This window comes from Babylonia areolata, chromosome 20 (genome assembly GCF_041734735.1).
Source record: "Babylonia areolata isolate BAREFJ2019XMU chromosome 20, ASM4173473v1, whole genome shotgun sequence".
NCBI lineage: Eukaryota > Metazoa > Mollusca > Gastropoda > Neogastropoda > Buccinidae > Babylonia > Babylonia areolata.
This window is the reverse complement of record NC_134895.1, coordinates 10,694,173-10,706,961: the sequence shown is the minus strand read 5'-3', so window position 1 is coordinate 10,706,961 and position 12,789 is coordinate 10,694,173. Positions and strand designations below refer to the sequence as shown.

Below are 12,789 nucleotides of genomic sequence, written 5' to 3'. Positions count from 1 at the left end.
GTAGAAACAGAAACTGCGAGTTGAATAGTGTGAGTGTGATTATCAAATGCTACATAGACGATGGTTCCATCTCTCTTATTCCACTCCTTTGTTATTTTATTGTAATTTGTCTTGTATGTTAGATCTGTCAGTAGAAGAACACATATATATTTGAGCAAGTCATCTGGTAAACGGACAGGATTTTTTTTTTTAAGTTTATTGTCAATCTGAATAGCCATTTTTATGCTGTTTAAAGTTTATTGTCAGTCTGAATAGCCATTTTTATGCTGTTTAAAGTTTATTGTCAGTCTGAATAGCCATTTTTATGCTGTTTTAAGTTTATTGTCAATCTGAATAGCCATTTTTATGTTGTTTAAAGTTTATTGTCAGTCTGAATTGCCTGAATTGCCAGTGTATGCTGATTATAATAGTTCTATTATGTCTACTTATTCTACAAGCTATATCATGTCTACGTTTTTTACAATTGTATTATGTTTACATATTTTGCAACCTACATTGCATCGACTTATTTAACAACATTTTCTATTTCTTATTTTAGTTTTTATCCACTAAAACAGTAAACTAATTCATCTTTTTTTTTTTATCTTTTATGTTACAATACTATACCTACCATAACAGCTAAACAAATGTGACTCGTGCTGAATACAGTTCCAGGAGGATGGTACAGAAACAGAAGTGGTTATCAGCATAAGTTAGAATAGTTTCCCTTGGAGTGTGTCTGAATACCAATTTCCCTACCATAAATTAGTATCATTTTAGTTCCTCTTACATTTCAGTAGCTTTTTAGTCCCCTGCCCTAAGTCAGAATAGTATTTCCGTGTTCCCTGTTATATGTCACTATGTGGTTTGTTTTTTTCTAACCACTATAATAGCTTTTGTTTTCCATTCCATTATAATAGCTATTATGTTCCCTCTCCAGAATAGAATAGCTTTTTTTTTTCTCTTTGTCCCTATGTCAAACAAGCTTGGGAGTCCTTTGCCATAAATTTTGATAGCAGTAGCTGTCTCATCTGTCCCACCTTAAAATAAAATAGTTTTTGTGTGCCAAATCATAAACCTGGATGGTTTTTGTCTCCATTTTGAGTACCCTGTTCTTTAGTCAGGATAGCCTTTGTCACACCAGCCTTCAGTTGTAATGATTTTTGTGTCCACTTCACAAAGTCACAATGGTTGGGATGTTGTTGTTTTTTGTTTTTTTTTATCCCTGCCACAAGTCAGAATAGCTTTTGTGTCTTCATTTACTTGTCTGAATCGCCTTCATGTCTTCTGCCACAAATCTGAATCGCTTTCATGTCTTCTGCCACAAATCTGAATCGCCTTCATGTCTTCTGCCACAAATCTGAATCACTTTCATGTCTTCTGCCACAAATCTGAATCACTTTCATGTCTTTGGCTATATGTCTTAATAGCTTTCATGTCTTCTGTCACAAGTCTCAATAGCTTTCATGCCATCTGTTATATGTCTGAATCCCTTTCATGTCTTCTGCTACAATTCTGCATCTTGTCTTCTGCCAAAAGTTTCAATGGCTTTCATGTCTTCTACCATCCAGACAGGAAAGCTTTAATGTCTTCTGCCAAAAGTCTGAATAGCTTTCATATCTTTTGCTATAAGTATAGATGAATTTCAAATCTTCTACCACTAGTCTGAATGGTTTTCACTTCTTCTCTACCAATAGACAGAATACCATTTAGTCTTATACCAAAAGTCTGACTAGCTTTCAGGTCCACATAATACAAATCCAAACAGTTTTCTCTTTCTCCCAGCAGCACTTGTCACCCCAACAGTATCCACACGAAGCATTTTGAATCAGTGAAAAAAACTCTGTAGCATTCTTCACCTGAAACTGTGCCTTTGTACTGGAACATGATAACGTTTTCACCTGGAGAGAGGGAGGGAAGTGGCAGGATGGTTAATATGCAAATGCAGCATTGGTGAGGGCTAGAGTTTGATTCCTGCTTTCACCTTTTCTAACCAAGTTTGACTGGAAAATTAAACTGGGCAGATGTGGTCTAGTGTTTTCTGGATTTGTCTTAATGCATCTGCCAAGCAGTTTTGGTGTAGCATATATGGATTTGTCCGAACGCAGTCATGCCTCCTTGAAAAACTGAAACTGGAGAGAGTTAAGATGGGTTGGTTTGGCCTGCAGAGGGTTAAGAGAGGGCATTTGGCCTGTGGAGGGCTAAGACAGGGCATGTGGCCTGTGGAGGGTTAAGACAGGGCATGTGGCCTGTGGAGGGCTAAGACAGGGCATGTGGCCTGTGGAGGGCTAAGACAGGGCATGTGGCCTGTGGAGGGTTAAGACAGGGCATGTGGCCTGTGGAGGGCCAAGACAAGGCACTTGGCCTGTGGAGGGTTAGGAGAGGGCATGTGGAGGGTTAAGACAGGGCATGTGGCCTGTGGAGGGCTAAGACAGGGCATGTGGAGGGTTAAGACAGGGCATGTGGAGGGCTAAGACAGGGCATGTGGAGGGTTAAGACAGGGCATGTGGCACATGGAGGATTAAGACAGGGCATGTGGAGGGTTAAGACAGGGCATGTGGAAGGTTAAGACAGGGCATGTGGAAGGTTAAGACGTGGCATGTGGAAGGTTAAGACAGGACATGTGGAGGGTTAAGACAGGGCATGTGGCATGTGAAGGGTTAAGACAGGACATGCGGAGGATGAAGGTGGCTTGTGTCTGGCGTGTGGAGGGTTAAGACAGGACGGAGGATGAAGGTGGCTTGTGTTTGGCGTGTGGAGGGTTAAGACAGGACGGAGGATGAAGGTGGCTTGTGTTTGGCGTGTGGAGGGTTAAGACAGGACGGAGGATGAAGGTGGCTTGTGTTTGGCGTGTGGAGGGTTAAGACAGGACGGAGGATGAAGGTGGCTTGTGTTTGGCATGTGGAGGGTTAAGACAGGACGGAGGATGAAGGTGGCTTGTGTTTTGGCATGTGGAGGGTTAAGACAGGATGGAGGATGAAGGTGGCTTGTGTTTGGCGTGTGGAGGGTTAAGACAGGATGGAGGATTAAGGTGGCTTGTGTTTGGCATGTGGAGGGTTAAGACAGGACGGAGGATGAAGGTGGCTTGTGTTTGGCATGTGGAGGGTTAAGACAGGACGGAGGATTAAGGTGGCTTGTGTTTGGCGTGTGGAGGGTTAAGACAGGACGGAGGATGAAGGTGGCTTGTGTTTTGGCGTGCACTAGGTCAGGAGGAGGAAGGACTGGCTGAGTCAGGGGGCACTTCGGCTGAGGGTGGTGGTGCTGGTATGTGGGTGTGGTGTGGTGTGGTGTGGTGTCTGTGTTTGCTCTGTTGTTTTACTCCTTGTGTGCGTGTGTGTTTGTGTGTGTTCTTTTGTGTATGTGTGTGTGTGTGTTTTGTGTATGTGTGTGTGTGTGTGTGTGTGTGTGTGTGTGTGTGATTTTTGTTGTTTGTTGTTTGGTTGCTTTATTGTGAATGTGTGTATATGTGTGTGGGGGTGGGGGTGTGTTTTTTGTTGTTGTTGTTTTGTGGTGGTGTTGTTTTGTGTGTATTTGTGTGTGTGTGTGCATGTGCTTCAACAGTCTTAACTTTGTGCACACACATGTTTACTAAAACCAAGTGTGCTTATATTTGTGTTGACGCAATTCACTTTGTTTATTCATGACATATGTATGGTTAAACCAGGCTGAGTGTGTTGATGTGTGTGTGTGTGTGTGTGTGTGTGTGTTTGTGTGGTGCCATACAGGTCCAGTTGTTCAGTATAAATGTGAAAACACCCATGTGTTTCATAACATCATGTTAGGATAAGAAACATAAGGTAATGTGATATGAATGACTCGGAGTGATGCGACAAGTTAATGAAACAAGAATATGTTCATATGTATGTTGTGTCTGTCCGTCTGTCTGTCTATCTTTCTGTGCATGTGTATTTCTTTTTTTGGCCTTCATTAAGATGTTTGAATTATGCTTGCAACAGGTAACTTCAGGTGAAACCTTGTTTCATTAATGTAACATCCTATGCTTTTTTCTCACACCCTTTTTGACTCACTTGTGTAAACAAAGTGAGTCTATGTTCTAACCCGGTGTTCAGTTGTGTGTGTGTGTCTGTGTGTCCGTGGTAAACTTTAACACTGACATTTTCTCTGCAAATACTTTGTCAGTTGACACCAAATTTGGCATAAAAATAGGAAAAATTCAGTTCTTTCCAGTCATCTTGTTTAAAACAATATTGCACCTCTGGGATGGGCACAAAAAAATTTAAAAAAAGAAGCTAATTATATGCAAACTGCATTTACTGTTATATTTATATTTTTTGTATTCTCTAAACTTGGCACTTTGACCTCTTATTCTGACACAACAAGAGGAGTCATTATTATCATTTTTTGTTCAAACAGGAACTTCTTTTGCTAAGCATGGAATTTTTATTTATTTTGCAAACGTTTTGGTGCAGGGGGTAAAAAAAGGGAAATTACTCTGTAATTAATGCTAGGGGACTTAATTTATCACAAGTGAGTCTTGAAGGCCTTGCCTCTCTTGGTTTTTTTTGGGTTTTTTTTTTTTTGTTTTGTTTTTTTTTTGCATGTGTATAACAAAAATGGAAATGCATGTGAATGACATGTGTGAAAATGCTTAGATTTCTCCGTGGACAAGATTCAGTGTTATATGTGTGTAACTGGAGATGAATTTCATTTTTTTTGTGAAAGTTTGTAATGGAATGTGAGAGATTTGAAGTTTATTCCTTAAAAGCTACTTTTCTCACTCTTTTTAATTCCACTTCATTTTGCATGTGTACGTTTACAAAAAAAAAAATGGAGTGTGTGAATGACTGGTGTGAAAGGTCTTAGATTTGTCTCTGGACAAGTGCTACATTTTAATTATTATTATCATTATCATTACAACTACTATTATTGTCATTATTATTGTTATTACTATTATCAGTGTTATTGTTATTTTTATTATTGTTGTCGTTATCTTCGCTATTATTGTTATAATTATCATTATTCTTGTTGTTGTTATATTAAAAAAAATGTATAATATGAAATAAATCATTATTTTTCTGAAAAAATTACTTCAAAGAAAACCTAACAAAGCAGTGAGCTGTGCCCCTTTCTCCATCCAGACCTGGCGGTGGTGACGGAGGAAGGTCAGCCAAGGTCGGAGAAGTCCAGCGCCAACCAGCCGCGTCGGCAGGAGTCCAAGGACTCCATCCCTGTCAAGCCGTCCAGCATGCAGAGGTCCCGGGACAAGACGAAGGACCCCAATGAACCGCAGGTAGAGAGTCACATAGGGAAAGCCAGGGCTGGTCTTATTCTGTTCTTGTCAGAGTTTTTGCTGGTGTTGTTGTTTGTGGGTTGTGTGCTGCCTGTCTTGTGGTGGATTCTATGGTGTGTGGGGGGGTGGCGGGTGGGGTGGGGGGGGTATGGGGGGCGGGGGGAGACAAGAGTGTGAGTGTGTGTGTTTGTGAGTGTGTGAGAGTGTATGTGTGAGTGTGTGTTTGTGTGTGTGTGTGTTTGAGAGTGTCTGAGAGAGAGTGTGTGTGAGTGTGTGTGTGTGTTTCAGAGAGAGAGAGTGTGTGTGTGTGTATGTGTGTGTAGGGAAGGAATTTTGTTTCATGTTCCATCACACATTTTGGTGATTGAAGACATTTTGTTCAAGTATTTATGAATACATTTGAGTATTATCGGTTAGAAGGGGTGGGAGATATAAATGAATGGAGGGTTGGGGGGAAACTGGGCAAATGAGGGTGAAATGAAGGTGAAATTTGAAAGAAATTTCTAAATACAATTACAGGAAATTACTTAAAGGACTTCATAAAAGAGAAATATGTATGTGTGTGTGTTTCTGTGTGTGTGTGTGTGTGTGTGCGTGTGTGTGTAAAAGAGTGTGTGTGTGAGGGAGAGTGTGTGTGTGTGTGTGTGCTCGCGTGTGTGCTGGGGGGGGCAGGGGGGGGGGGGCACACGCTTATGAAGGCTTTCATGTGTGTATCTGTGTTCATTGAATGCAGGAAGTTGAATGTGCAGTTTGCGTTAATGCTGTTCATGGTCTGGCACCTGGTATTTATTGCAGTGATGTGAGTCCCCCCCCCCCCCCCCCCCCCCCCCCCCCCCCCACGCCCCCCCGCACCCCACACCCCTCTCCACATGAGTGCAAGGGTTGCATTTCGATTGCGTGGTCTGTGACTCTGAAGGAAACAAACATGCAGTCCATGTAGGGTTCTGTTGAAGGAAACTAACCAACTAATGTGATTTTTGTTCATTTGTAACATGACTGATGATGACTCCTCCACCCATCACCCGCCACTCCACTGTTCACTTCTTTTTTTTTCTTCTTCTTCTTCTTCTTCTTCTTCTTCTTCTTTTCTTCTTCATTACCCCTCCCACCCCCACCCTTCTCCTCTTATCCCACCCCTCAGCCATTCTCCACTCGCATTGTTTAAGTCTTGTATTGTATTGTATCGTGTCATATTGTATTGTATTGTATCGTATTGTATTGTATTGTATTGTATTGCTTTGGATTACACATCTGTCAGAACAGATTTCTCTGTGTGAAACTTGGACTGCTTTCCCCAGGTAGAGTGTGTCACTGCAGTGAGAGTGCCACCCATTTGTTTGTAAATTTTCCTGCCTGCGAGTTTTTGGGGTTTTTTCCTATCAAAATGAATTTTTTCTGCAGAACTGTGCCAGGGGCAACCCTTCTGTTGCTGAGGTGTTTTTGTTTTGTTTTTGTTTTTGTTACATCCATTCAGTGCATGCTGCACACAGGACCTCAGTTTGTCGTCTCATCTGAATTACTAGCATCCAGACCAGGAAATTCTGGCGAGTGTGGGATTCGAACCAGTGTACTCAGATTCTCTGACAAGGACAGACTGGAAGAATAGGCCATGTCCTAAAATCATAATCCTTGGAAAAAAAAAAAAAAGTTCTGAGTTCCGACTTCCGAGACGGATGAGTTACTGCTAGTCCAGCACTCTAGTTGTAAGTATATATTTTTTGTATTTTGTATTTCTTTTTATCACAACAGATTTCTCTGTGTGAAATTTGGGCTGCTCTCCCCAGGGAGAGCGCGTCACTATACTACAGCGCCACCCATTTTTTTTTGTATTTTTCCTGTGTGCAGTTTTATTTGTTTTTCCTATATATATGTGCTGGAATGAATGAGTGTGTACTTGTCTTCATCACCTTGTATCGAATAGACAGTACACCAGTGAGAAGAAGGAGAAGAAGTATAGAAGAGAATGGATATGTACTCGAGTAGCCTTTCTTGTCAGTAATTTGCCCCCTCCCCCCCCCCCCCTCCCTGCGCCCCCCACCTAACCAGCCCACCCACTCCGCCCTGAGTGTGTACTTCAAAGCTGCATTCACTTTCCGTATACAGGATGAAACAGGGGAAGAAAGTGATGACCTAGACCTAGATTATGCGGTATGAACGTCTGTCTTATCCTCAACTTTTTTTTATATGCATGTGTGGAAAAAAAATTTTCTGTATGCAAAGAATGTATGTTTTTTTTCTATCCCTTCTTCTTTTCACTTCTGTGTGAATAATAATAAGAAAAAAAAATGGTTGAGGGGTGGTGTTCTCTATTCTTATTTTGTTTGTTTTCTTTCTTTCTTTCTTTCTCTGCTTGCTTTGCTTTCTTTTTTTTTCTCTCTCTCTCTCTTTCCACTTGTTAGGAGGAAAGAGAGTGGTTTAACTTTTGTGTCCTTTTGCTTCTTTTGCCTTGGAAGGTACAGTCACCAGCAGTTTTTTTTATTTGTTTGTTTTTGGGGGTTTTTGTTGTTGTTTTTGTATTTGTATTTCTTTTTATCACAACAGATTTCTCTGTGTGAAATTCGGGCTGCTCTCCCCAGGGAGAGCGCGTCGCTATACTACAGTGCCACCCATTTTTTTGTATTTTTTCCTGCGTGCAGTTTTATTTGTTTGTTGTTTTTTTCCTGTCGAAGTGGATTTTTCTTCAGAATTTTGCCAGAAACAACCCTTTTGTTGCCGTGGGTTCTTTTACGTGCGCTAAGTGCATGCTGCACACGGGACCTCGGTTTATCGTCTCATCCAAATGACTAGCGCCCAGACCTCCACTCAAGGTCTAGTGGAGGGGAAGAAAATATCTGCGGCTGAGCCGTGATTCGAACCAGCGCGCTCAGATTTTCTCGCTTCCTAGGCAGACGCGTTACCTCTAGGCCATCACTCCACTGTTGTTGTTGTTTATTTTTAAGTCGATATCCAGCTTCACAGCTTAGGGGAGATACAGAGAGAGCATTTCTTGGAAAAAAAAAAGCTCTTTCTTGTGTTTCTTTCACATGACAAAAAAGGTTCCAGGTGGAGGAATCGTGTTTATGGCAGTTGTTCAGTGCCCTGGTTTATGTTGTTTTCTGGAAAGTAAAAATGTTTATGACACAGTTCTGAGCTGTCAATTTTACACAAAGCTAAGGTCTTAGGAACTGACTTTGATTATTGACTTTTTTCATCGACTTTTGATTATTGACTTTTTTTATCGTTGACTTAAGATTTTTTACTTTTGATTACTGACTTTTTGATTGTTGACTTTAGTTATCAACTTTGATAATTGAGTTGTTGGTGGGTTTTATATCTAGTTTGATTGTCAACTTTCATTAACAAGTTTAATCATTGACTTTTGATTATTGACTTTTTTTTATCATTGACTTAAGATTAGTGGCTTTTTAATTATTGACTTTGATTATTGACTCTCTTTAGCAACTATAAATGTTGAGTTTTTTATTGTTGACATTTGGTCATTTAATTTTGATAATTCACTTTTGATCATTGACTTTTCGTTAGTATCAACTTTGACTATTGACTTTTGATTATCGACTTTGATAACTGACTTTTCCTTATTGACTTAATTTCTGACTTTTGATTATTAATGTGATTATCAACTTTTGATTACTGACTTTTTTATCACAGACTTCTGATTATTGATTTTTTTTTTTATCTTTGACTTTAAGATTATTGACTTTTGATTATCAACTTTGATCATTGACTTTTGATTATTGATTTTGATTATTGTCTTCAGTTATTCACTTTTGATTATTCACCTCCAATTTTCACTTTTTGAGTATTGACTTTATTGACTTTGATTCACCTACTGCCTAACATTTCCACTGCTTGCAGTCCTTTACGTGGGTCATTGGTTGCTTTCACAGTTCTCTCCCTGGATGCCATTGTTTACACTTAACGCCTTGCGTTACACAGTTGACAGATTCTTCATTTCAAGCACCCACTTCCGCGTTATGATTGTGTATTTGTATTTGTATTTCTTTTTATCACAACAGATTTCTCTGTGTGAAATTCAGGCTGCTCTCCCCAGGGAGAGCGCGTCGCTACACTACAGCGCCACCCATTTTTTTGCATTTTTTCCTGCGTGCAGTTTTATTTGTTTTTCCTATCGAAGTGGATATTTCTACAGAATTTTGCCAGGAACAACCCTTTTGTTGCCGTGGCTTCTTTTACGTGCACTAAATGCATGCTGCACACGGGACCTCGGTTTATCGTCTCATCCGAATGACTAGCGTCCAGACCACCACTCAAGGTCTAGTGGAGGAGGAGAAAATATCGGCAGCTAAGCCGCGATTCAAACCAGCGCGCTCAGATTCTCTCGCTTCCTAGGCGGACACGTTACCTCAAGGCCATTGCTGTTCAAAAGAATTGTAGAGATCGCAGTTTCTGATTTTTGTTTCATGTTCTGAGAAAAGTTATACTCTGTTTATTTCTTGGACTCTTTTGGCACTTGACGCCTGACACTTTCCGTTCTGTTAACAGTCATGTATTTGCTTCTTTTTCTTTTCATTATTAACCCCTTTACTGCTGCTGATGAGTATGGCTGTCAGTGAAGGGCCATCATCCTCAATGAGATAAGACAGAGCTTACAGGTCAGGATGTCAGTCACCGTGCTTGATTTAGACTTCTTCCTTTTGGAATCGCATTACTTCTTTTCAGCAAAATTAAATTCAGAACAAGAGAGTCCATGGAAAGTACAAACTGCTTTTCAAACGCTGGCACGTTGATGTCATTTCACCAAGGTTAAACAGTCAAGGGGTTGACGAAACAGGACGCTCTGCTCCTGAAAAAAGATTGCGTAACCAGTTGTTATCGTGGAAAACTTGAATGAATGTTTTTGCACAATGATGTGACAGAAGAAACGTCCATGGCCTGAAATCGTATTCTGTACACATTGTCATTTGTGATGTTTGGACGGCCTGACATTATGTTCTGTTCACATTGTCTTTGTTATGTTTACACAAACACATCCTTTGGCACTGTCTGGGAATGTATAGCCACTCAGCATTGTGTAGTTTCAAAATTCAACAGAAGAGATTTAGTGATTGATCAGTGCTGTGGAAAACCATGAAAGAAAAAATACGTTTTTATGTGTTGCTGATTTGGATGATAAAAGATCACTTGAACAGTTCTGTTATGTCTTTTTGAGTTTCTTAATTTTTGCATTGAATGCTGTGTTATCTTTCAGATCATTCTGTTTGCTGGGTTTGTACCAGGACTACTGAAATACTTGTTGGTGCGCCATAAACTCATGCTGAAAGACAAGTGGTCCATTTTCAAGATGTGTCATGTCTGTTTTCATGCCTTCAGTTTATTTCATTGTACACATGAAGCTGAAAGGAGTCCTGATTGTAAAAATGAACGTGTCATTTGCCCAGTCAACCAAAAGACATTCAGAAAGTTAGTGTAAGTTTGCTGATGGAAGCCCTGTGCAATATAACTGCAACATTATGTAGAGTTACAATTCAGGGTAGGTACAAGAATAATGAGAAATAGATGTCTTGTAGAGATGTGAACCTGAACCCCTCCCCCTGGTTGCAGCCTTCAGTGCGGAACAAGCTGGGCTCCAAAGCACTCAAGTTCCTGAAGAAAGGGCGGCCGGTGGACGATCAGATCGTGGTGGACATTCTGGTGGATGCTATCAAGTAAGTCGTTTGTCAGTTTCAGTTTCTCAAGGAGGATGCATCACTGCCTTTCAGACAAATCCATATGAAATGCAACACATGGTGCAAAGCAGATGCCTACCCAGTATCATAACCCAGGGCGCTGGTCAGGCCTTTTGTGCATGCATATATATATTTCTGTACCTATCAGAGAGGATTTCCAGCAGTTCGTAACATCAGTCGCTGAGGTCAAATGCCACTCTGTTGTTGGCAGCTTGTTGGGATTTTTTTTTATTGGTGGTATGACTGATGACCCCTCATCCCAGTACCCCGCCAGTCCAGTGTTAGCGGTGGTTTTTTGTTGTTATTGTTGTTGTCTTTTTCTCAGTAACCACCCTCCTCCTCCCCATGTCCAGTCCCTCGCCTATTCTCCACACCCACTGTATGTGTGTGTGTGTGTGTGATTGTCTGTGTGTATGTGTGTGTGTGTGTGTATGTGTGTGTGTGTGTGTTTGTGTGTGTGTGTGTTGTGTGTGTGTGTTGTGTGTGCATGTGTGTTGTGTGTGTGTGCGTGTGTGTGTGTGTGTGTGTGGATGTCTGTGTGTGTGTGCATGTGTGTGTGTGTGCTGTGTGTGTGTGTGTGTGTGTTGTGTGTGTGTGTGCTGTGTGTGTGTGTTGTGTGTGTGTATGTGTGTGTTGTGTGTGTGTGTGTGTTGTGTCTGTGTGTGTGTGTGTTGAAAAGAATGACTGCATACATGTCTGAATCACCTTGTAGTAAATAGACATTTTCCAATGAGAAAAATGCTTTGATGTCTCCTTGAAACTGAAACTCAGTCTCTTTCATAATTTTCTCCATTCATCAACTCCATCTCAGTGTCTTCAGCCAGCTCACACTTTGTTTGTGGGTTGTGACTCCCGTGTTCACGTGTATGTACTAGTGGGCTTTTACGTGTGTGACACCGATTACAGGATCTTTAACATGTGTATTTGATCTTCTGCATGCATATGCACACAAAGTGGGGGTCAAGTACTAGCATGTCTGCACATGTATTGACCTGGGAGATCAGAAAAATCTCCACCCTTTACCCATCAGCCGCCATGACCAGGATACGAACGCAGGATCCTTAGATTGAAAGTGCAGTGCTTTAACCACTTGGATGTTACGCCCGTTGCTCACACTGAGTGAAAGTGGAAAGATGCTGTGAGGAGCACTTGGCTTGATGTGGAAGGCAGTTGAAGTTGGATAAATGTGTGTCTCTGTGTGTGTATGTGTGTGTATGTGTGTACATGTGTGTGTATGTTTCACATGCATATGTGTGTATACATGTGTGTATGTGTGTGTGTGTGTGTGTGTGGATGTCTGTGTGTGTGTGTGTGTGTGTATGTGTGTATGGATGTCTGCGTGTGTGTATGGGCATCACATCTGAACATTTGTGTTTAAGCCTCAATACCTTCATGTCCCCCTCCAAACCCCACACCATCCACCCCCCCCCCCCCCACCCCCCACCCACACACCCATTCCGTTGTGTCAGGCATGTGCCGGAGGGCACAGGGTGGGTGATAGATGGCTACCCGCAGAACTACAACCAGGCCAAGGTCCTGGAGAAGGCGCTGAGCGGCTACGATGCCAACTCCAAGGAGAACATGAAGCAGGCCATCAAGTCCAAGTCCCGCAAGTCCAGCCTGGTGCCGGACTCCCGCCCCACACCCCCTCCCTCCGAGCCCACCAGCGGCATCGACGTCGTCGTCCTGTTTGACATTGACGATGAGGTCTGCATCAAGAGAGCCTGTGAGCAACCAAGTAAGTTGGGGTATTTGGGTTTGTCTGTTTGTTTGGGGGTTTTTTTCCTTGTTTAATGCTTGTAAAAGAACCCCAAAGCAAGCTAGAGACTTGTTCCTGGCACTTTTTTTTTTTATAGGAAAATCCACTTTGAT

The 12,789-nt window shown here is 41.5% G+C and overlaps 1 protein-coding gene across 3 annotated transcripts in view; it reads left to right on the top strand.

Annotated features, from left to right (window-relative positions):
- LOC143295112 (sperm flagellar protein 2-like) overlaps positions 1-12,789 on the top strand; it is a 92,835-nt gene that overhangs the window by 26,502 nt on the left and 53,544 nt on the right. For 2 of the 3 annotated variants that reach the window (XM_076606675.1, XM_076606674.1), the window contains exons 15-19: positions 3,184-3,243; positions 5,079-5,230; positions 7,334-7,378; positions 10,793-10,896; positions 12,387-12,655. In XM_076606675.1, coding sequence (XP_076462790.1) covers positions 3,184-3,243; positions 5,079-5,230; positions 7,334-7,378; positions 10,793-10,896; positions 12,387-12,655 — 630 coding nt within the window. The remainder of the gene's footprint in view (positions 1-3,183; positions 3,244-5,078; positions 5,231-7,333; positions 7,379-10,792; positions 10,897-12,386; positions 12,656-12,789) is intronic. The other variant, XM_076606676.1, reaches the window with a different exon arrangement.